The sequence below is a fragment of the Sorex fumeus genome, unplaced genomic scaffold, assembly GCF_029834395.1.
Source record: "Sorex fumeus unplaced genomic scaffold, SorFum_2.1 ptg000151l, whole genome shotgun sequence".
Lineage (NCBI taxonomy): Eukaryota > Metazoa > Chordata > Mammalia > Eulipotyphla > Soricidae > Sorex > Sorex fumeus.
This window is the reverse complement of record NW_026606208.1, coordinates 697,080-719,039: the sequence shown is the minus strand read 5'-3', so window position 1 is coordinate 719,039 and position 21,960 is coordinate 697,080. Positions and strand designations below refer to the sequence as shown.

The window sequence follows — 21,960 nt, the reverse complement described above, 5'->3', positions numbered from 1 at the left end:
AGCGCCCTCGCCCCGCCGCCTGCCTCCTCTCCCCAGCCCAGGAAGAAGCCGCGGGGCGGGCGCCGCCCAGAGTCCAGTCGAGCGCGTCTGCAAAGGCGGCGCGACCCTCCCGAGAGGGTCCCGAGAGCATCCCGCGGCCCCCGCGGCCCCGGATCGCCCGCCTTCTCCCGCAGAGCTTGCACCGGGCATCACATCGCATCTCCGCGCTGACGGCCGCAGCCCCCCTCCCGGGTACCCCGGGGCCAGCCCCGCGCCGCTTGCAGGTGACGCTCGCACCCGAGTCCGCGGGCGCCCCCTGCGGGGCAGAGCGCGGGCGGGAGCCGGGCCGCGGCGCGCGGCAGGCCGGGCAGAGGGCGCGGGCGCGGGGGAGAAGCCGCGAGCGTCCCCGATGGTGCCGCCGCCTCCGAGCCGGGCACGCGCGGCGACGGGGCAGCTGGGCAGCAGGAGCTTGGGTCCGCTGCTGCTGCTCCTGGCGCTGGGACACGCCTGGAGCTACCGCGAGGAGCCCGAGGACCACGACAGGTACGCGCGGCGGCCCGCCTCTGCGGGGGGCGCTCCCCTACCCAGCGCCCACCCTGCGCGCCCGCGACTTGGGTGCTCCCCTGGCGGGTGCCACATCACACCCTCCTTGCAGGGCAATTTTGCCCAGCGCAGACTCTCCTGCAGGGCATCTGCCCTGAGCCGGGACTTCGCCCCGCTCGGACTCCCCTGCAGGGCGACTGCCCTTAGCCGGGACGTGGCCTGGCTCCTGGGACCCCCCCCAGGGCCCATTTCTTCAGCGCCGGTCCTCGTGCCGTCCCCGCTCCGTCGGGGGGTCGCGGGGCGCTCGGGGCGCCGGAGTCCGCCCGCCGCAGACGCGCACTGGGATCCCCCGGGACGCGCGCGCTCTGAGCCCCGGCGACCCCGCGGCGGGAGGAACCAACTCGCTTCTTGATTCCGCAGGGAAGTGTGTTCGGAAAACAAAATCGCGACCACCAAGTACCCGTGTCTGAAGCCCTCGGGCGAGCTCGCGACCTGTTTCAGGTAAGCCGGGGGCTCCCGCGGCCGCCAACGTGTGCTGGGGGGGAGTCAGGGTTTTGTTCCCGGGACCTGAGGACCCGGTGGGGCGGGGTGGGGGGGGGCATCTCCAGGGCGCACACCTTTGCTTCCCTGTTGGACCTTCCTGGCGGGTCCTGAAGGTTTGCACCCCACTTGCATCTTTTGGAGGGATTCGAGCTCCGGGAGCAGCCCGCGCCCGGTGGGGGTGGACAGGAAAAGTCTGTAAGAAGCTTCTGGGAGTCATAGCGGTCACAGGGGGTGCGCAGTGTTGCGTCTGCGTTTTGTTTTGCAAACTCAATCGGGCAGGCCTTGGCTGTCTTCTGACCTTCTGCGGGGACACGGTAACATTGTCATGGGCTCTGGCCGCTGATAGGATGGGGACGGAGGCTGGCTGTTGATGGAACTGTGTTAAGTGAGCAGGACAGACGGCGCAAAAGTGCGCCACTTGGAGAACCATCTTTGTGGAAATGCCGTTCCGCGGCCTGGGCGCGTTCCTGAACAGCCTGGATAAAGCGTTGGGCAGCGGAGGGCGGCCAGAGCCTCCCCAGGTGGTTCTTATTCGTGCTGAAATGAGTCTCGGCTCCTGCTTTGTGCCTCCCCGAGGTCGGGGTCAATCTTTTCCGCTCTGAATTCCTGACGTTTGCTCCGTCCCAAAGGGCTCCTGATGGAGGCGGCACGTGCCCGGACACGCTCGCTGCTGGCTCCATAAAGGGGCCGTGAAAGCTTCTGGAATCCCACACCCGTGCTCCGCCGGTCTTGAGAGTCACCGGGTAGGGGGTTAAGTGCCGGGCGCTGCCCCAGGTAACAGGGCAGCCCTTGTTTACTGCTCTCAGCTGCCCAGATGGTCACTTTAGGGCCGGCGGAGTGGGATCAAGGCTGGTCAGTGTCAGGGTGCAGAGGCCAGCTGCATTCAGGATGGGGCGAGGGACTTGGTGGAAGGATGGCTGGCATATAGGGCACTCCGCTGTTCCTCTGGCTTGGGAGTGGCCAACACAGTGAGTGGCCAACACAACACATTTTTAAATGGGGTGTGAGCCGTAAGGGTAGACTTGAAGGGGCTTTCTTGGGCAGTCAGTCAGGGTGAAATGACCTGCTGTTAAGGTCCCAGGCTGCTTCCCTGACCCCAGCCCTGTGTGGAGCCTCCTCGGACCAGTAATTTTTAGGACTGATGAGTTTTCCTGTGCCTGCAGAACGAAGCGTCTGATTGAACAGGGAAAGTATTCCTGAGTTGATCTGCTCCATTGCTCGGTCCTTGAAGGTCAGCCTGCCCATCAATCAGGGAGGCCCATAGAACTCACTTTACGTTTTCGGAAGTGGTAGCTGCCTCATTGGGGGCTTCAGGCCACTTTCACATTCATCAGTCATCAGCTTTTGTGAGTCTGTGAAAACAGTCTGGTGTTTCCTTCCCAGGAAACGTCTTGAGATAAAAGCAGTGTCGAGATCAGCGTCTTCACCAATGGTTCTGATCCGTGTCTTCACTAGCTGCTCTCCAAGGAAAGAGCTTGTGGGAGCTAGAGAGAGAGGTGGTAGCCCCATGTACTTTGCAGCCAAGAACTTTGTTTTGGAGAGTGAGACATGGCAAAGGAAAATTTTTAGTTGGAAAAACCGGGTCCTTGTGTGCATTAAGACTCTTGATTCTGAGCTGGAGAGATAGTGTGGCGGCCAGGGTCCTTGCCTTGCATGTGACCTACTAGGGTTCAGTCCCCGGCACCCCATATGGTCCTCTGAACCCTACCAGGAGTAAGCCCTGAGCACATCGGGCTGTGGCCAAATAAAACAATTTAAAAAATTTTTTTTTGATTCTCTGCCTTTTCTCAATGGTGGTGAAGAGCTCTGCATCCTTACTGGTTGCATGCTATTTCCACGAATTAGTCACTAAGCTGGTTGGGCCTGTCTTTCTTTTGAACCCCCAAATAGAGGACTGTTTCTTAGTTTGTGCATTCAGAGTTTGGTGCCACTGTGGATGCTTACTCCGGTGTGGTCTGGGAACTAGTGCTGGCATCATCTGGGAGCTTGTTAGGGTCTCAGCCCCTCCCCAGACTTCCTGACTGAACCCCCATGTGGATGGTGTGCAGTCCAGCCGGAGAAGCCTGGCCTTGGGAGTGGTCCCCGAAAGGGTCAGGGGACAGGCCTGTCTAGCTATATCCTGCAGGCTAGCAGGTCACTTGCCCTTCTCCCATACTATAACCCCCCAGTAGACAAAAGAATCATTTTCCTGGAAACTGATTCCAGTGTGACTTAATGAGCTGCAAAAAGCTGAACTACTATTGGAAGAAGAAGAAGAACACCCCAACTAGATACCATTTCCTCTGCCAGCTGTCTTCTAGGTGAAGAGTTTATAGTACAAATAAAGCAACACAGTCACTGCTGAACTGGGAGAAAGTGATTTAAATGACTTTAAAACCATGAAGGATAGGCCTGAGAGACAGTGCAGTGGGAAGGGCACTTGCCTTGCATGTGGCCAGCCCAGGTTCCATTCCTGGCATCCCATATGGCCCCCAGCATACCACCAGGAGTGATTCCTGAGTGCAGAGCCAGGAGTGACCCCAGAGCATCGTCGGGTGTGACCCAATACCACCCTGCCCCCCCCCCAACAAAACTCCATGAGTTAATACTAAAATGAACCTGACAGAGGACGGCATTGTGTTCTGCAGGTTATGCCTGATGTGTAGGGGGCAGGAGCTAATTCTAACTCTGCCATCCCTTTCTTCAGGTCTATTTGTCCAGGCTCACCTAAGTGGCACCTTCCCACCCTTCCCTTTAGCTCTTCCTACCTTACAATTTGAGGACTTAATATCCTGTGCACTTTACACACATTATCTCTAATCCTCAAAGCCCCTCTGAGCATAGGTATTATCTTCTTTTGACAGAGGGGGGACCCCCAGTCAGAGGGATTAAGGAAGCTTGCCCCCAGGGTCACTAAGCTAATGTGTGTGAGCCAAGATTCAAACTCAGGTTCCCTGACTTCAAAGCCTGGAGCCTCTTATCTCAGGAATGACTGAAGATGAGGCCAATCTTTCCAGATGCTGGGGTCTCAGGAAGCCAGACCATCAATTCTGCTGACTGCCAACTTAGAGGGCAGAGTGAAAAAAAAAAAAACTCCCACACTCTCTGGCCAGGGAGGCTCCTGAGTTCCCATTGCCTCTGGGACCTGCCTTGCTTGTCCTCATGTTGACATTGTGTGATCATTCTATGCACCAAATTATTTGGGGGCATGTCTGGTGTCTCTTCCTCGAAGGATTTCCTCTGAAGTGCTGGGTCTATGTCTGAAGAGTTTCTCTGGCCCAAGCAGCCCTTTGCCAAGTACTCAAAGTTCAAACTTGTCAAATGAAGGCTAGTGACAACTTAACAGAGCAGAGCACACCTTGCTCAGCGCTGGACTCTAATCTTGGGTAGACTCCTACCAGTAAAGATTTCGGAACTGGACTGCAATTTCTCTCTAACTAAATTTACCACTAGAGCCAAACCAAGCTAATTAAGTTAGGGCCCAAATCCTCTTGCGTCTATTAAAACTTCTCTTACGAGTTGATTTTCCCCCACCTTCTTTCTCAAGCCTGTAGATGGAACAAACTTTCCTTTATTGGGTCTAGGGTCAATAAAATTAAGTGTTAAAGGCTCTTAAAATGGAAGGGGAATTATGGTTCATGGGGGAGAGTATATGCCTGGCATGGGTGAGTATCTGGGTTCAGCCCCCAGCATGTTCAAATCCATAAATACTGAGAACAGAAATCAGGAGCTCCACCTGGCCTTCATCATTGGAGTATATGGTACATTTGGGGGGGACAGGGGGATGGCACAGGTGCTAGGGCATGTGTCTTAGCAAGGAAAAGTTCCTGAGCTTCCCCCCAATATGTCCTGCCCATCTTTCCTCACTGCCAGGCATAGCCTTGACGGTATCTGAGCTCTACCAGTCCCAGGCACTGAAGTGTCCCCATAGTGGCCCTTGTGAAAACATGCTCATATAATGAGGACTTTCCTAAAATCCCACTTTTACTGAAGGAACGCATGTTCACTTAACACCCTGATTAAAATTTGGGGCAGTCCACTTACATACCAAAAGTAGCACACATTTGTTTGGTTTTAACATACTTCCTTGTATTTTCTTATATATGGGCTTAAATGGGCTGGAGCAATAGCACAGCGGGTAGGGCATTTGCCTTGCACACAGCCAACACGGCCGACCCGAGTTCGATTCCTCCACCCCTCTCGGAGAGCCCGGCAAGCTACTGAGAGTATCTCACCTGCACGGCAAAGCCCGGCAAGCTACCCATGATGTATTCGATATGCGAAACACAGTAACAAGTCTCACAATGGAGACATTACTGGGCCTGCTCGAGCAAATCGGTGAACAATGGGAGGACAGTGACAGTGACAGTCAGCTTAAATGGCTCTAGAATGAAATACAACAACCTTTACACACTTCCCTCTAATTGTGGTGGGAAGGTGCTCGGTGGTGGGATTGGTATTTGAATATTATCTGTAATGAACTATTGAGAACTATTTTATGAAAATAAAATATATAGAAATTGTAAAAAAAAAAGTTGGGGGCAGTGTGGCATACTGTTTTGAGATCACACGTGGGACCAGGATTTGAACCATTATTGTGGCCACAGCTGAGCAAAGCAAGTACTTTAATCTCAGAATTGTCGTGTCCCTTGTGAAGGTTTTGGATATATTAAGAATTTGTATTTCCATAACGAGCAAAAGATGGTCTTATAAATTCCTTAAAGAAGAAGATGGATTCCCTGGTCTGGCCACAGACTTAATCTACTGGGCTCTTGAAAATGTTGTCATGGCAAGGGATGGGCCACACAGCTCTCCCTGTCTCATCAACAACAGGGAAGGGAGGAGGACAGCTGGGCATGGCTCGGTGGCAAAGAGAAGGAAGACCACCCTAGAGAAGAGGTGAGGGAGGTCGGGCATGGCCTGGTGGCAAAAGAGAAGGGAAAACATGCAAGTGGAACCGAGTGTTAAGAGTTTGTCTAAACCACGTGAGTTGTAATGTTCAGCTCTGTGGCTCCCAGATCCCCCAGTGGGCAGCTTCCAGGTTGCTGGAGTCCTGTCCGTGGGGTCTTCGAAGAGCTGCTTTGCCTGAGTCCCCATCTCTACTCTTCTTGCAAACAGTGACAACAGTATTGCTAGATACCAATAGTGCTGACGTGTTTAAGTGACCTTGGTTGCAAATTGGAGTTGGGGTCCAAGTGCTCTGTCTGCCGAGGCTGCTGTATTCTGTGGGACGCTAAGTGGGCAGAAGGGCTGGTGAACGCTGTAGGATGTGTTCTCTCTGCTGGTCATTCAGTTCTTACCCCAACAGCCTTTGTCAAAACACACGTGACATCCCCAACTCTGACCTGTTCAGACCTTCACTCCCTGGCTTTGTGATCTTGAGCAGCATCTTCCTGGCCATACTGGCTTTCTCCTCCCAGGAATGAGGGTCAGGCCAAATACCAGGGTCACATGACTTGTAGGAGTCAGTGATTCCACATGGGTGGCTCTCCTGATTGTGACTGTACCCCCACCTTGGCTTCCCACCCTGGTACATTGAATGCATACAGTAGATACCCAGCACCCAGTAGAATTTTAGGATTGTTTTATGAGCTTCCCCCATAGATTCTCTGTAGATGCAAACTCAGACAGAATCATGACAATTGCTCATGGCTTTTCTGGGTGCAGGTAGCCCAGAGTCACGGCAGAATCCCAGAGAGTGTCACTTGCTCCCTCCCGTGGTTGCCTAAAGCTAAGTTGTCCCTGCAAGAGGAGGTGGAGAGAAACAAAACTGGGTTGAAGCCTCCACTTCTCCTGAGCTTGTTTCTGCCAACAAGTTGAGCTGAGGGCCTGCCTCCAAGATGCCCTGGTCCGTGCAGAAGCTGCTGTCCCCTGCCCTCCCACGTAGACCAGCTTAGCCCCGCAGTTCCGAGGCTCCTGGCTCATCAGGGCCCATGATCTCTCTGAACGTTTGTTTGTGCGCCCACGGTTGTCCCCTATCTCAAGAGCAACTGGTATGAGCTTGAGAGGACAGTGGAGTGGCTTGGTCCGGTTCTGTCAACGTTTTTGCTCTAGGTGTTTCTGCCTCCAGGCACGAGGATGCTCTTCTCTTTCTGTTAATCTGCCCCTGTCACTGCAGAGGATGCAGCTCCACACACAGTGCAGGGAGCTGATGAACATGTTCAAGAGAGAGTTTGTATTTGGTTCCAACCTACTAAACCTTCCAGCACCCTTGTGCCCTTCCTAGCCTGCCTTTCTAGCTAAGTCATTTTCCAGAAGCCAGAGAAGCAGTCCTCATCCCTCTGGGCTCTGGTCAAGTCTGACCAGCTTTACTTTTTTTTTTTTATTTAGATTTTTATTAGTGAAACACCATGAGGTACAGATGTAGATTTACAAATTTTTGTGCTTGGGTTTCAATTATACAATGTTCAAGTACCCATCCCTCCACCAGTGCCCATTCTCCACCACCACTGATCCCACTATTCCTCCCACCCCCCCTGTACCCCTCCCATCCCACTCTGCCTCTGTGGAAGGGCATTCCCTTTTGTTCCCTCTCTCCTTTTGGGTGCTGTGGTTTGCAAAAAAGGCATTGAGTGGCAATCATGTTCGGTCTAGAGTCTACTCTCAGCATGCATCTCCCATCCTGGAAGAATCCTCCCAACACCCTTTATTTTGACCAGCTTCACTTTCATCAGCAGCCGCATGTTACAGGTGCAATTCTGGTTGCTGCAGTGGGACTCTTGACTCTCCTGCTCTGGTCTCTGAATTCCCACCGGAAGTGTGTCCAGTGCACTGCAGACGCTGGAGTGTCTCTGGAGTGATAATGGCACTTGGGGGGTGCAGTGATGATGACAGAGGCAGATCACAGTTCCCAAGACCATTGCTCTCCCTCCTCTGGGGGGGGGGGTTCATCTCCTCCTTTGGCTTTGAAGAACAGGTGGGAGGGCAGGAGAAAAGGAAGGGTGTTGGCCCTAGCCAGGCTCTGTATCACTTTTCTTCAGCTCTCAGAGTAACAATGCAAAGATCGGAAACCCATGAGCCCTGAATGGGCCTCAGAACGCTGCACTTCCCAGGGCACGTCCTTGGAGACCGGTCTGGTTGCTGCTCTCATTGTCCCCGAGTTGTTGAGGCCTGACTCCAGACTGTCCACTTCGCTTCATCCTGAGTATTTGATGAGTGCCCCCCGACGTCCCCCGGAAAAGCAAGCTGCTCTTTTGCTCTCTGTCTTCTCCGGAGAGAGCTTGCATTTCAATCAGGCCTGTGTGCCCTGAGCCTTTCAGGTCCCGCAGCCCTGCCGTCCTTCCCACCAGCCTGGCTGCTTTGGGGAGCTAGGATGCTTGCCTGGGGCCTCGCTGGCTACCCTGAGAACAAAGGTCTCCCTTCTGTGTCCGTTTCTTGCTTTTCTTTGGGGGCTGAAAAGTAAATAGCTATAACATCTGCGGCGTCTCTCCTGCCAAGCCAGCTCCTTCCTTTCCCATGAAGCGATTTATCAGCTATAGAGTTTCGCCAACGGCCTTCATTCACATATTCAAATTCTCCACCTTGCTATGTGCCAAGCATGGAGTTAGGCACTCGGAATACCTCAGTGAATAAAACAGGAGGAGGGAAGAAAAAAAAAAACCAATGATCCAACCTTCTGAATTTATGGTTTTTCATTTAGTCTCTTGGTGTAAAGGGATTTTGAGCCAAGGGTGTCTCTTGGGACATATAAAGGATGTCTGTGACCCACACGTGGTGAGTGTCAGACTTGGGAGGTGCAGAGTTGGAAGTTTCCTGGGGCCCAGCTGTGTCTTTCAGGAAAGCACCCCCACAGCTCTGAGAAATGGAGGAGGGGGGTAGGTGGTGCTGGAGGGAACGACTTTATGACAAAGGTGCTTACAGGAACTTAGCAGGGGCCATGAGCTGCTTTGGAGCATTTCTGGAATGTGAAGGCATCACAAAAAAGGAGGTGAATTCTCCATGCTGGGGTGTCCCGTGGCATGAATGGCAGATGCAGGATTGGCCCCAGGAGGGACAAAGAGTTTAGTTCGTCTCCTGATTTTCAACAGCAACAATGCAGGAAATGCAATGAGGAGATGTCCTTCCCGCATGAGCTGGTTTTCTTAAGAACCCCTTTGATCTGGCACCAACATTCCTGTGCCCTCTCAACAATTTGTATCCACCCTGAAAACTCTTGTAGGTGGAATGGTTAGGGCTGCATGTTTGACACATGGATACCAATGCGTACCACCGGTGGCTCACACTTGCACGTGATTTCATAAGCATAATTGCACTGCTGCCGTCCACGTGTTAATCCCCTTAGCTCAGAGCATCTTTTCAGCTCCAGGTTGAGTGCTATGCCGGTGCGTGCTTGTTCGGCCCACCTCATTCTGTGTGGCAGAGGATGAACTGGAGCGTTTTTCTCTGCTTTTCATGATTTTAGAAGTGGGCCTCATCCGTTCTCAGTTTTGGTTTCCAACCTCCTGTGAGATGATCTGTTTGCCCCTGTTGGGGTGAAGTCTCCCCATTCTTCCTCCCCCAGGAATGAGTTGGGCAGCTGTCGCCCTGACAACTCGCTTGCTCAGGAAACTGGTGGGAAGCCAGGAGTGCCCTTGGCACATCGGAAGTGGGAGAGGGCAGAGATGGGCACAGGGGGGCCTTGGCATGCTTTTACACAACCCTCCAATCCCCTGACATTCTTAAGGGTGGTTAAAAGCATTTAAAGAATGCGGGGTTTTTTTTTTTTTTGCATTTTAAGGGGTTTGAAAAACAGACTGTGCGACAGAGACCTTATTTGGCCCTGAAGCCTCAGATATTTCCTAACTGGCCCTCTACAGAAAACGTTTGTCAACTTCGTGGGGAGCTGCCTTGATGCCAGCACCCGGAGCAGTGCACTGTGACCGGGTCCCACACACTAGACTCCTCATAGGCATATGATACCGGGTGGATGTAGTCAGAGCATCCGAGGGTCTTTGTGCTTTGGGGTGTCCATTTTCCTCGTGTTTAAATCTCTGGCCTGAACATAGCCTGACTGTGACTCAGTTTCCCTCTCCTCCGGGAAGCAGCTACTGATGAGCTGGCATGGTTTTAGAGTTCTTAACTCCAGAGTTTAGTCACTCATCAGGGCATTTTAAGAAGCTGATTTTATTTTAAAGCTACTAATGCCGTGGTGCTTTTCTGCATATTCTTCAGATAAGCCCGCGCCAGTTGAGTAACCCCAGATTGCCTCAGCTGCCCTCCCCTTCCTTAATTCCTGACTTTTGCGTATTGCTCGTGACATGTGTTTTGTTGACTCTCAGCTACCCCTCCAGAAACTTCAAGTTTGTTTTTGAGTTTCTATAGCAGAAAATGTCACTTTCAAAAATCAAGCTTATCTTGGAGGAGCACATTTAGAAAACATTACCAGGAGACAGGGGCTGAAAATCAGCATTTCTCAACCAGGCGCCATCTGGCCACAGGATAGACCAAGAGGTCCATGAGGGGAAATTGCATAAATGGGGGTCCATGACACTAGGTCAATCGATAGGATGGAGGGGCCATAGAAGGAAACCAGGGCAGAAGGGTCAGATAGAGGTTGAGAAACACTGCTCTAAATCATAGTTACATTAAAATTTCTTTATATGGCTAAAAAAGTAATAAACCATAACACAGTGGCATGGTGGATCAGTAGCTTAACTAGTCAACTTGAACTCTAACTACCTTTTACCAGTGCCCACTGTTCTATTGTAGTAAGCTCATGAAGACTTTTAAATACACTCCCTGGGGATGTTGTGGGTTTCATTCCAGATCAGTGCAATAAAGTGATTCTCAGTGGACTAGCCACATGAATTTTTCATTTTGCAACACATATGAAACTAAGCCTATGCAATACCATAGTCTATTAAATATACAATAGCATTATATTATCAAAGCAATGCACATCTGTGCTTTAATTGTTTGAAAAGTTCTCACAGTTCTGAGTCTTTGGCTTCTTGGCTCTGGAGAGTCTCACCTTGATGCATTTTGACTGTGTATGGTGGAGCTGTGGAATGTTGGAATGTTGGTGACCATTTATTAAGCAGTGACAGTTACCTCAGTGATACTCTATCACTGAGGGATTTCTCTGTCTCATGCTTAATAGCATTTTTTCCCTCAGAAGTCTTTTCCTAATTAGTCCATCTTTTCAAATCTAGCCTGTTTGTCAACCTACATATGTGATATTCTAGACCCTTTTTCATCCGGATTGACTCCACCTCAAGAAACTTTGCTCATCCATGCAGACCAGTTCCTGCCCCATGAAACTTGAAGATCATCATAATACAACTACATCTTTGGTCTTCTTTTCTCATATAAGTTCTCTTGCTAGTCGTATTGTATCTGCAGTTATTCCTTCCTTTGATGCTTCAAAGCCCCCAAGTCCTGCAGAAGGGTCGGAAGCATCTTCTGTCAAGCTTCTGAGAATGTTGCTATTTTGACACTCTAGAACAGTCTCTCCTTCTCCAGAGATTTTCAGGATGCTTTGGTCCTATCACCGGATGTCTCTATGGCAGCTCTGGCCTTATAAAGCTTAACTGAGACTTGAACATCTCAGTGATTTGAGCCATGGGCTCGAGAATACAGTAAAGGTAGGGATACACTCTCCTTATCCACCAGAGCTCACGGGTGACCAGACATACCACTGGTGAGTGGATTTGTTTTTGAAAGACTTTTTCCCAGAGCGTTGGGTCCTAACAGTGAGCTTCGGGTTGCCCCGGAAATCGTGTTATAGCCAGGTGTACTGTCGTCCCAGACTCATTCTCTCTCGAGAGCACAGAGAGGGTCGATATGGCAGAATTTTCTCAGTGGATTGACTCCCAGCTAAAGTCACAGTCCCTATAGAAAGTCAGTCTGTCCTTTGAAGTTTTGAGACCAGGCTTTGACTGCTCTGTAACTATGAAAATACCATCTGGCAGCCTCTTCCCACAGAGGGGTGATTAGACCCAGGTCACCTCCCTCATCCTGAATTCACGCTGGGTCTCCCAAGAAGTCACCACAGCTTCTCCCCTGGGCTGTCATGCACTTTGTCACGGAGACAGATGCCTCTTCCCCTACACCTCAGGCGCCCGGCGCTGTGCCTTCAGATTTCTCTCCAGCTTCCTCACTGCTTTCTCTTAGTAGACTTGAAGAAAAGGAGGCCAGCTCTGGTGCAGCTCGGGCTGGAAGGAATATGGTGGCACTCCTGTCCAAGTCATCTACCTTTGAATCAGTGAGAAAGCTGGCTGCGTGTGTGTGTGTGTGTGTGTGCGCGCGCGCGCACATGCTCACTGATGGAGCACTTTTCACTTCCTTCCAGAACTTTTTCCTTTGCATTCCCAACTTTTGGCTGACCGGTTGCAAGAGATCTCGCTTTCAGCCTATCTCAGCTTTCAGCATGCTTTCTCCACTAAGCTCAAGTGGTTAATTGGAGCTTTTGGTTTAAAGGGAGAGACATGTGACCTCCCTTTTAATTGTTCCCATAAAGGCCATAGTAGAGCTACAAATTGGTTTCATTTCTTTAGTGCTGAGTTCAGTTCCTGGGAACTGGGAGGCTAAGTGGGAGAGTCCAGGGGACCTTGGTTCTTTAATCCAGGATACTCACCATTTGAGTGACTTCTTTGAGCATTGCTTGTGCTTCCCCACCCCAAACAGTTATAATAGATTCATCCAACGCCACTGATCCGAATTGTCACAGTAGGTATAATAGTCCTGGAAGAGTTTGAAATATGGGAAATGCATCATGCATGGAGTGAACACTGGCTGATGGGAAAATGGTGCCTGTAAACTTCTTTGGCACAGGGTTGCATGAATCTTGGGTTTGTAGACCCAGTAACTAAAGTGCAGCAAAGCAAAGGCTACCGAGATAAACTCTGTCCATCATGAAACTTGACCTTGGATGATGCACAATGGAAAGAATAGCATCAGGTGAGTGTTGGGGTGTGTGTGTGTAGGAGGGGGCAGGTAGTGGGGAAGCAAAGTCTGATCTTGACTTCTTAGAGAAGAGAAAAAGGAAAATATTGCAATGCATCTCTGAATATCAGGGGGATACTACTCAGGTTACAGCCCTCCCGTTGATCGTCGATTTGCTCGAGCGGGCCCAGTAACGTCTCCATTGGAGACTGTTGTTACTGTGTCTGGCATATCGAATACTCTCGGTAGCTTGCCGGGCTCTCCGAGAGGGGCGGAGGAATCGAACTCGGGTCGGCCATGTTGGCCGCGTGTAAGGCAAACGCCCTACCCGCTGTGCTATCGCTCCAGCTCCAGGTTACAGCAAAGTTACTCAGGTTACAGCAAAGTTACAGCAAAGTTACTCAGGTTACAGCAAAGAAGAAAATGTGAGTACAGTCCACCTTTGAACAATACGGGGTTAAGGCTTTAATTGCTAGCGCTGAATACTTGTAACTACAGTATAATTATTGTAACTCCACTTAGAACTTTGATCCTCTAAATCTTGACCCCTGACCCCTGCTGCTGATTGGCAGTCTGACAGAGAGCCGTTGGTTTGTTTTAGCACAGGTTTTGGATGGTGCATGCATTCGCTCCAGCATCTTACAGGAAAGCAAGCCACAGTGTCAGAGGCATAAGAAAACAGACTGCTGATACTGTACCGTATTTATCACTCCCACTAAGTCGTCTGTTGACAAGAAAATCCTCGCCTAATGGGCAGATCATTTCAGGGGTTTACTGTACAAGTTGATAAGACAATATCCCATGGAGGTGAAGGATGAAAAGTTTATATTAAAGTCACGTGGAAACTTCTGACCTGGGTAACAGCCACTTATCTCGCCAGATGGAGGTGAAAGAAAGGACAGGCAAGCTTTGGAGAAAGGCAACAGACTTTGAAATGCGGCTCCTGGGACCTATATGTCCCCACTTTTCAGGAGCCGGAGGTCGTTGCTTCCTGTCACCCCCTCCCTTTGCTTCCCTGGGAAGCAGCTCTTGGTGGCGTGTCCCTGTTTCCACTGGACAGCTTCTTCTATGCTAAAGAAGAACCTGTGCTAAAACGTGGCTCACTGTTTTTCCCAGTGGATAATCCTACAGCAGGGCAGGACTTGACAAGCGTGATCACAGGGCGGGGGCGGAGGAGAGTAGTCTGAGTATCCGGAAAATGCTCAGGCTCTGGGTCTGCGCAACCTCTGAGCATGTAGGAAAGGTTGGTCGGAGACCTTGATGGAGTTTCCTCTGAGACAAAGGGGAAGGTTCTCTGTAAACAGTTCTGTAACAGGGATGTTGGTAGTTGGTTATTTTCTAGTGATCCTGCGAGCTTGCTCCTGTCCTGCTTGCTGGATGCAGCAGAGAGACTGTGCAAGGGGTGCAGGCACTTTGGAGGGGAGCGCATTCTCCCTGCAGCACAGCTAACGGAGCACTGGGGAGGGAGCTTTGGATGCCAAAGCAGGATTGCAAAGTGACAGATCTCCCATCCTGGGGCTAGAGTGATAGCACAGTGGGAAGGGCATTTGCCTTGCACGCAGCCATAGCGGGTTCAATTCCCAGCATCCCATAAGGTCCCCCAAGCACTGCCAGAAATAACCCCTGTATATAGCCAAGTGTGACCCAAAAAGAAAAAAAAAAGATCTCCCATCCCTCCCTTGCTGACACGCCCCTCAGAGGGACTTGAGTGGGGACCAGGACAAAGCTGGCTCTTATTCTCAGGGCGGTCGCTCCACAGGGCCCCTCAGGGCAGCAGCCCAGGGCGGTCAGCCAGACAGTCCGGCTCCCGGCCCGTGTTTTTCCTCACCACTGGACTCCACGGGAAGACCTGACAATTGTGGTTTCCTCTCCTGTGGGCATGCGTGAAAGAGGCTCAGTCAGGAGAGGGACTTCTCGGAACAGGAATGTCCATTCTGGTGAAAACCTGTGGAGGACCAGTTACCCCGCGTAGACATGTGAAAACACCCCCCTGGCACTGTTCCCCGGGGCTGGCACAGATGACTGGGATGTCACTAACACATTTTCTTTTTTATTGGGGATTGGGGGCTGGAGGCACACCCAGCTGTTCCCAGGGGCTGCACCAGGGCTCGTGCTCATGGTCACTCTGAGTGGGGCTCAGGAGGGTCTATGGGATGGGGTTGGAAGCAGGGTCAGCTTACACATGGCGAGTGCCCGCCCAGTCGCTCCCATCTCTTGGGGAATCACAGTTTCACAAAGGCTGGCGGCTGTGAGTTTGAGCAGACTGAGGTGCTGTTGGATGGTTCAGCTCAGAAGCCCCCCTGGGCTCCGAGGAGGTTCTCCCTGTCTACATGTGGCTGCCTGCACGCGACTGTGTCCCATGTGTCCAAGGACACTGGCCCGTGTGGGGTCAGGACTCTTTGCATGGCCTTTAATTAACTCAGCTACTCCCTGAAGCCTCACCAACTGTCACACTCTGTGGGCCTGCACTTAAGGACATATGGGTTGGGGGAGACACTGTTCCCCCATGAGCCCCCCTTCCCTGATCCTCATATAAAACTCAGCACTCCCAGGGCCATGGACTCTCCAAGCGTGTGGCTGTCTGATCCCGAGTCAGCGAAAGCAAGTGCCTTGGGCGCTGCAGACAGGGGACTGGGTGGTCACAGTGTCTCTGTCACTCCCTTCTATGGCTCTGCTCTCCGAAGGGATGGTGGTCCCGGACGGTGGGCGCTGGAATCTGTCCTTACCCACTCAGGGTCAGTCATTCCAGTTAGGTGCCAGTGCTCGGGCCCCACCCAGGAACTCCAGGACTCAGAATCTGCATTTCTGTGGGCCCCAGTGTGCCCAAAGGGAAACTCGGTACCAAGGAGCATCTCTGGTGGCTCACACCTGCCTGTTCTTCGCTTCCTGCTTGTCAAGCCAGGTAGGAACCGGCTCTGCCTCTCGGCCCTCCCTGCACATGGATCTAATAGCCTGATGCACTTGACAGTTTCTCTCCATGTCGTCCAGGAAGCGCACCAGATCCAAAACACACCTGCAGCTCTGGAGGTGGTTGTCAGACCCCCGAGGTGGGTGTCAGACCCTCGAGTCCTTTGAGCAACCCTCGTAGTTCAAAGAGCAGAAAGCCACTCTGGACTCAGCTAAACCCAGGGGAGGGACAGCGTGCTCCTGTGTCTGGGGGCGACCAGTTTCCTTTCTGCCTTCCGTGGCCGCTGTGGTCTTTCGTGGCTGTCCCTTGAAGTGTGCTTGCTGTCTCCTGCCCCGCCCCCCCTCTCCGGACCCTTCTCTTCCTTCCAGCTTCTTCTTCCCACTCTGGAGTGCCAAGGTTTGGGGGCAGTCAGAGGAGCCTGCAGCAGGGCAGAGGGGTGGAGAGGGCTCTAAGAACCTCTCCTCTGAGCCCTGAGTTTCCCAAGTAGGCCCTGCATCCTGCGGTGCACATTCCATCCCTCTCATTTCCGATGGCCGTGTCTCAGCTGGGGTCTGGAGCTACTTAGTGACCTTTGGTGCAATTGGAGAAAAAAAAAAAGGCGGCATTCTGCTTTGTTTGCCGCACTGCATGAACTTTCTCCCGAGATATAAACATGGCTCAGCATATTATAAATGAAAGCTTTTCAGTGTCAAGCTGTGTTTTTCTTTCCTTGCAAGCATCAGACACAAACAGTCCCCACCCTGCTGAGAGCAGCAGTGCTGTGTGCTGGGGGCGTCTCTCCCCATCCCTTCCACAGTCCTCCTCCCCATACTCCTCCCCTTGGACCACAGACAAAGCTGCCTGGGTCCCCAGCAGCCATCAGGCCTGTATGCATTTTATTTTATTTTATTTTATTTTTGGCTTTTTGGGTCACACCTGGCGATGTTCAGGGCTTACTCCTGGCTCTGCACTCAGGGATTATTCCTGGCAGTGCTCAGTGACCAGATGGGATGCCGGGGATCGAACCCACATAGACCGTGTGCAAGGCAAACACCTTCCCCACTGTGCTCTTGCTCCGGCCCAGGTCTGTGTGTTTGCATGATGTTCCTGCAGCCAGCACTGATGCCTCAAGTGTTCTCTCCCCAGCCCTGGCTGCTCCCAGTCCCTGGAACCAGGCTGTCCCTGCATGTGTGAGGCAGAGTCACAGAGACGCTATAGCGTGACTGTAGAAAGAGCCAGTGCTCAAGAAGCCCAAGAAGGTGTAGCTCAAGGAGCGGAGGGGAGAATCTCTGCATTTTGGGGGCGGATGTGCTTGTGAGGCTCGTTGGGTCTTCTCTGAGTTGAAGGTTGGCATGTTTTGTTATACATTATACAGACCGAGTCGTGAGTAGTTGCACCTCACCCCATCTGAGGAGCCAGTGGCAGGGGACATTTAAGACCTTAAGGAGGGCCTGAAAGGACCCCACCCATGCCCTTGGGTCCCCGCCGCCCCTTCATTGTCTTCCCTTCCTTCACCCCTGTCCCCTAGTTCAGTGCCCACAGGAAGTTGAGCCCCTTAGGGATCTTAGTGGAAGGCTGGAACCCCCGAGATCCAGACAGTGAGACTTGTCACCTGCTGTTCCAGGCAGGGGCCCTCTGAGGCCTTGCACCCCTGGAGCCATTGCCGGGTGGTCTCAGTTGAGAGGAGCAGGGAGAGCAGTGTGGGGGTCCCTGTAGAGACAGACCACCCCAGGAAGCTCCCATCCTTGGGGCCTCCTCCCAGCCACCCCTCTCGGTCCTGCTACCTCTCTGGATCCCCGCTTGGTTAGTTCTGACCCCCCGGCATCGCCCATTCAAGATGGAATGTGACGTGTGTCCCCCAGGGTCCAGAACCCCCTTCTGCAGACTGGGCCCCAGCCTGCAGTGTGGTTCTGGTGCGTTGGACGTGTGCTTTGGTGACGAGCCTTCGCTTTCTCATGCTTTGGAGGGAGGTCTCTATTGCTTGCTGTCTTGGTTTAAAGCAGAAAGGTGCTCAAATTTTATAAAATATTCTTGACTTGTAGAAAGAAATGCATCTGGCTGGAGCGATAGAACAGTGGGTAAGGCGTTTGCCTTGCTTGCGGCCAACATGACCCGAGTTCGATTCCTCCGCCCCTCTCGGAGAGCCTGGCAAGCTACCGAGAGTATCTCGCCCGCATGGCAAAGCCTGGCAACCTACCCGTGACGTATTTGATATGCCAAACACAGTAACAAGTCTCACAACGTTACTGGGCCCGCTCAAGCAAAAATCGATGAACAATGGGAGGACAGTGATAGTGACAGTAGAAACGCATCACACAGCCACAGGGGCTCCCTGAGCTGAGGGCAAAGCATTCCTTCCTCTTCTGCATCCGCTGGGAGCCCCTGCTGGGAGCACCCATGGGTAGAGGCGGTGCTGTCTGTGTTCTGGAGAATTCCATAGCGCATGTTTCGTGGATAGACAGAACGGCTCATTACTTGTGCCCCAGGTGCAGCTGCTGATGCCTTGGTGGGCCCAGGTTTGAAACTAAGATGTAGATTTTTTCAAGAGTTCAGGTAACGCTTGAGGGATTTCTCCCCAAGGAAGATGCTGATCTCATGTCACCAGCCAGTACCTGGGCGACCAGCCCTCAGAATGGTGTCTCCCCCTCCACTGCCAAACCCGAAGACTGGGGGGTTCCTCTCTACCTCTGGCCTTCTCAGATGAGGAGAGGGAGCTTGGATGGAAGTTTCTGGTCTGGCCATCTGTGACCCATCACTTCCCCACTTCAGAGTGCAGACAGGAGCAAACAATATAGAAGCCCGGGGTTTGCTTGAGAGGACGAAGAACATGTTGCCAGTGAAGATAATAGGAGCTATCTGGATGCTCTGCCCTCACGGGCATTGAAAAGCAGGACAGTGCCCGGTGCCCAGTCCCTTTCCTTACCAGTTAGAAGCTAGCCTAAATATGAGAAGCTAGTCTAAACTGGAGGTAACACTGAGACTGACTGCTCAGTGTTACCTCCTCCTGGAGTGAGCACTGCCCTGCTGCAAGCCCCGTGTAATTACCCCCCCCTTCCACTCTGCAGGGGATGAGACCCTCACCTCCATCCCAGCTGCTCGATTTTCTCTCTGCTCTTGCTCTTGTGGTGTGCTGTTCCACCGAAGGGGAGAATGAGAGCCCCTCATGCAGCCGCACCCCTGCGCCCTGGAATGCCCCCACCTTTTCCTTCCTTTTTTTCTTTGGCTTTTTTTTGGGTCACACTCGACAATGCACGGGGGTTAGTCCTGGCTTTGCACTCAGGAATTACTCCTAGCAGTGCTCAGGGACCATATAGGATGCTAGGGATTGAACCCGGGTTGGCCATGTGCAAGGCCCTACCTGCTGTGCTATCACTCCAGCCCCCAAAATGGGTACAAGCGTTTTTATTTTTTCTTTTTGGGTCACACCCAGCGATGCTCAGGCATTACTTCTGGCTCTGCACTCAGGAATTACTCCTGGCGGTGCTTGGGGGACTGTATGTGATGCCGGGTAGTGAATCCGGGTCAGCCACATGCAAGGTAAATACCCTCCCCATTGTACTATCACTCTGCACCCCGCCTTTTCCTTCTGGTAGAAGCAGTTTCACTGGGGAATCCCATAAAAGGGGATAATAGGGAACAGCAGGTGGCTTGTCTAAGACATTTCTTTTAGTATTTTTATTCTCACATTTAGGACTTAATATCTGCATTCTATATTTACAGGACATTTTATTGGTCTCAAGTTGGGTCTGCCTTAAGCTATTTGAGGGCCTGGCCTAGACTTCATGAGCTCTAGGCTGCGGCAGCCTGACTGCCATGGTCAAGGTCACAGTCCCTGAAGGGAGGCAGCTGCCAGGTATGGCCTCTAAGTCCTGTGGTTTTCAGCCAGAGGTCCACAGACCACCATTGGGCTACCAAGTAGTTTATAACTGATACTCCAAGTATCAGTGCTCAGGCCAGTGTCCGTCCTCCAGTGTAAAAAGGTCAAAAATCACTGATCCTAGACCAAGGTCTTGAATGACCAAATTGCCCAGGTAGAAAGAGCAGGTGCCATTGAGCTTCCTAGTCACTTCTCATCTGCCTCCTTCGCCCTGTTTAGTTCTAGTCTTTCAAAATGCTCTTCCACTTGAAATATGTTGTTTTGGGGTCACCCCGTTGCAGTGTTCAGGGCTTACTCCTAACTCTGCATTCAGGGATCATTCTCAGTGGGGCTTGGGGACTCTATGCCATGCTGAGGCCAGCAGCATGCTAGGCAAGCACCCTACCATGTCCCCACTTTGAAATTTGTCTTCATTTAACAGATCCCTCTATCATTTCAAGCTAGATTTTCACTGTCTGCTCTGTGTCTTTGGGATTGGGGAGGCCGCACCAAGCAATGCTCAAGGGCTTACCCCTAGCCCTGTGCTCAGGGGTCGCTCCTCGGTGTGGCTGAGGATTGAGCCTAGATATTGCTCAGTCGTTTGAACGATCTCCCTCTGCACCCCTAAACTCTTCCTAAGTGTCCTCCGTGCATTAGTCTGTGCATGAGCCTACCTCTTTGAGAGGGCTGTCACCAAGACTAACTCAGGAGGGGGCTGGAGTGATAGTACAGCAGGTAGGGCCTTGGCCTTGCATGCAGCTGACCCAGGTTCAATTCTCAGCATCCCATATGGTCCCCCGAGCACTGCCAGGAGTAATTCCTGAGTACAGAGCCAGGAGTGACCCTTGTGCATCATGGGGTGTAACCCAGAACGAAAAAAAAAAACACTATCTCAGGAACTTCTGGCTGCTTATTTCTTGGCCTCTGTGGGTTTTTAAAGGATGTCTCTGAAACATGTGCAAATAAGATCATGATTTCACTCCTTAGCTTAGTCTCTGCTGCCCCATTGGCATGACCCTAACCTGGTGGGCAGCTCTGGATGGAACTGCAGACCTTGCTTGGGGCCACCTCCCACACGCTCTGCGTCCAGCCTTCCCTGCACTCTGTGGCCACCTCCACTGCTGGCCTGACCCGTGGCCTCCATTTTCCCCTTGCCCTGCTCCTACCGTCTGTTCTGAAGCAGTCGAAAGTGAGATCCTGAACTTTAATGTAGAGCATGACTGACCAGGTCTGGAATCCTCCAGTTTTCTCATTGGAAACAAACATTTTATACTCCATCCCTGAGCCGGTTGAGACCCTGCTTAATCCGACCGCTGCCTGCCTTCCCCGTCCACTCTCAATTCCTGCTGCGCTGCCTCAGTTTAGTTTAGTCTCCTTTCAACAAGTGACAGGCTTTTATCCCACGCTGTCATCCATCTGTTTCCCCTGCCTGTCTGAAAGTTCTTTCAAGACCCCCTCCTCTTGAATCTAATTTCCAGGTCTTCAGAAACCCATTTTATTTCCTCTGTGATGTCCCTCAAGCTCCCTCCTGCTGCAGTCCTCTCTATGCCTCTGCTTTGCTATGTCAGACTCCTATCTCAGGCCGTTTCCATCCTTTGAACAATCTTTTGTTAAAGCTTTTGCTTGTGTCCGTTTGTCCAGGAGAGGTGCTGACTGTGGCCAGGTCTGTCGGTCTTTGAGGGTTCCCTGCGCCTAGCACCATGCGTGGCCCGTTGGCTGAGCAGAATATCGTGCAAGCAAGGGAACGCACATGGTGGTCGTGGAGGAAAGCAATCCCTTGACACTGGGCCATGTTTATTATTTGAAGATGCAAATTTATACTCGGATCTAGTCCAGATATGTAATGCACTTTACGACACATAAAATATGAGAGGAGAGCCTAAATAGGAGCAGATAGCCTAAATATGAGAAGCTAGTCTAAATATGATAGCCTAAATTTATCCCCCTCTTCATCCCCCCCATAAAGCCTAGAGACCGAAGGAGTAGAGCCAGGATTGAAGCCAAGGATGTTTCCCGTGAGGATGCAGGGGCTGTGATGGGCCTTTTCGCTGAGCTCTTGAACTGTCAGGGAGAAGAGATCAGCAGGATCAAGTCAGAGGCAAGCCCTGAGGAAGGCCCAGGCGCGTGTAAAACTCTCTTTGCTCAAAGGCCAAGGTGGGGGGGGGGGAGGGGTTGGAGCCATAGCATAGCAGGTAGGGTGTTTACCTTGCACAGGGCCAACCTGGGTTCGAATCCCAGTATCCCATATGGTCCCCTGAGCACCATCAGGGGTAATTCCTGAGTGCAGAACCAGAAGTAACCCCTGTGTATC

General features: G+C 52.0%; 1 protein-coding gene across 1 annotated transcript in view; it reads left to right on the top strand.

Moving 5' to 3' along the window:
• The first annotated feature begins 320 nt into the window (after positions 1–320).
• The window catches only part of CCBE1 (collagen and calcium binding EGF domains 1), a 172,109-nt gene continuing 150,469 nt past the window's right edge, over positions 321–21,960 (top strand). The window contains exons 1-2 of the mRNA XM_056106970.1: positions 321–522; positions 943–1,023. Coding sequence (XP_055962945.1) covers positions 389–522; positions 943–1,023 — 215 coding nt within the window. The 5' untranslated portion in view covers positions 321–388. The remainder of the gene's footprint in view (positions 523–942; positions 1,024–21,960) is intronic.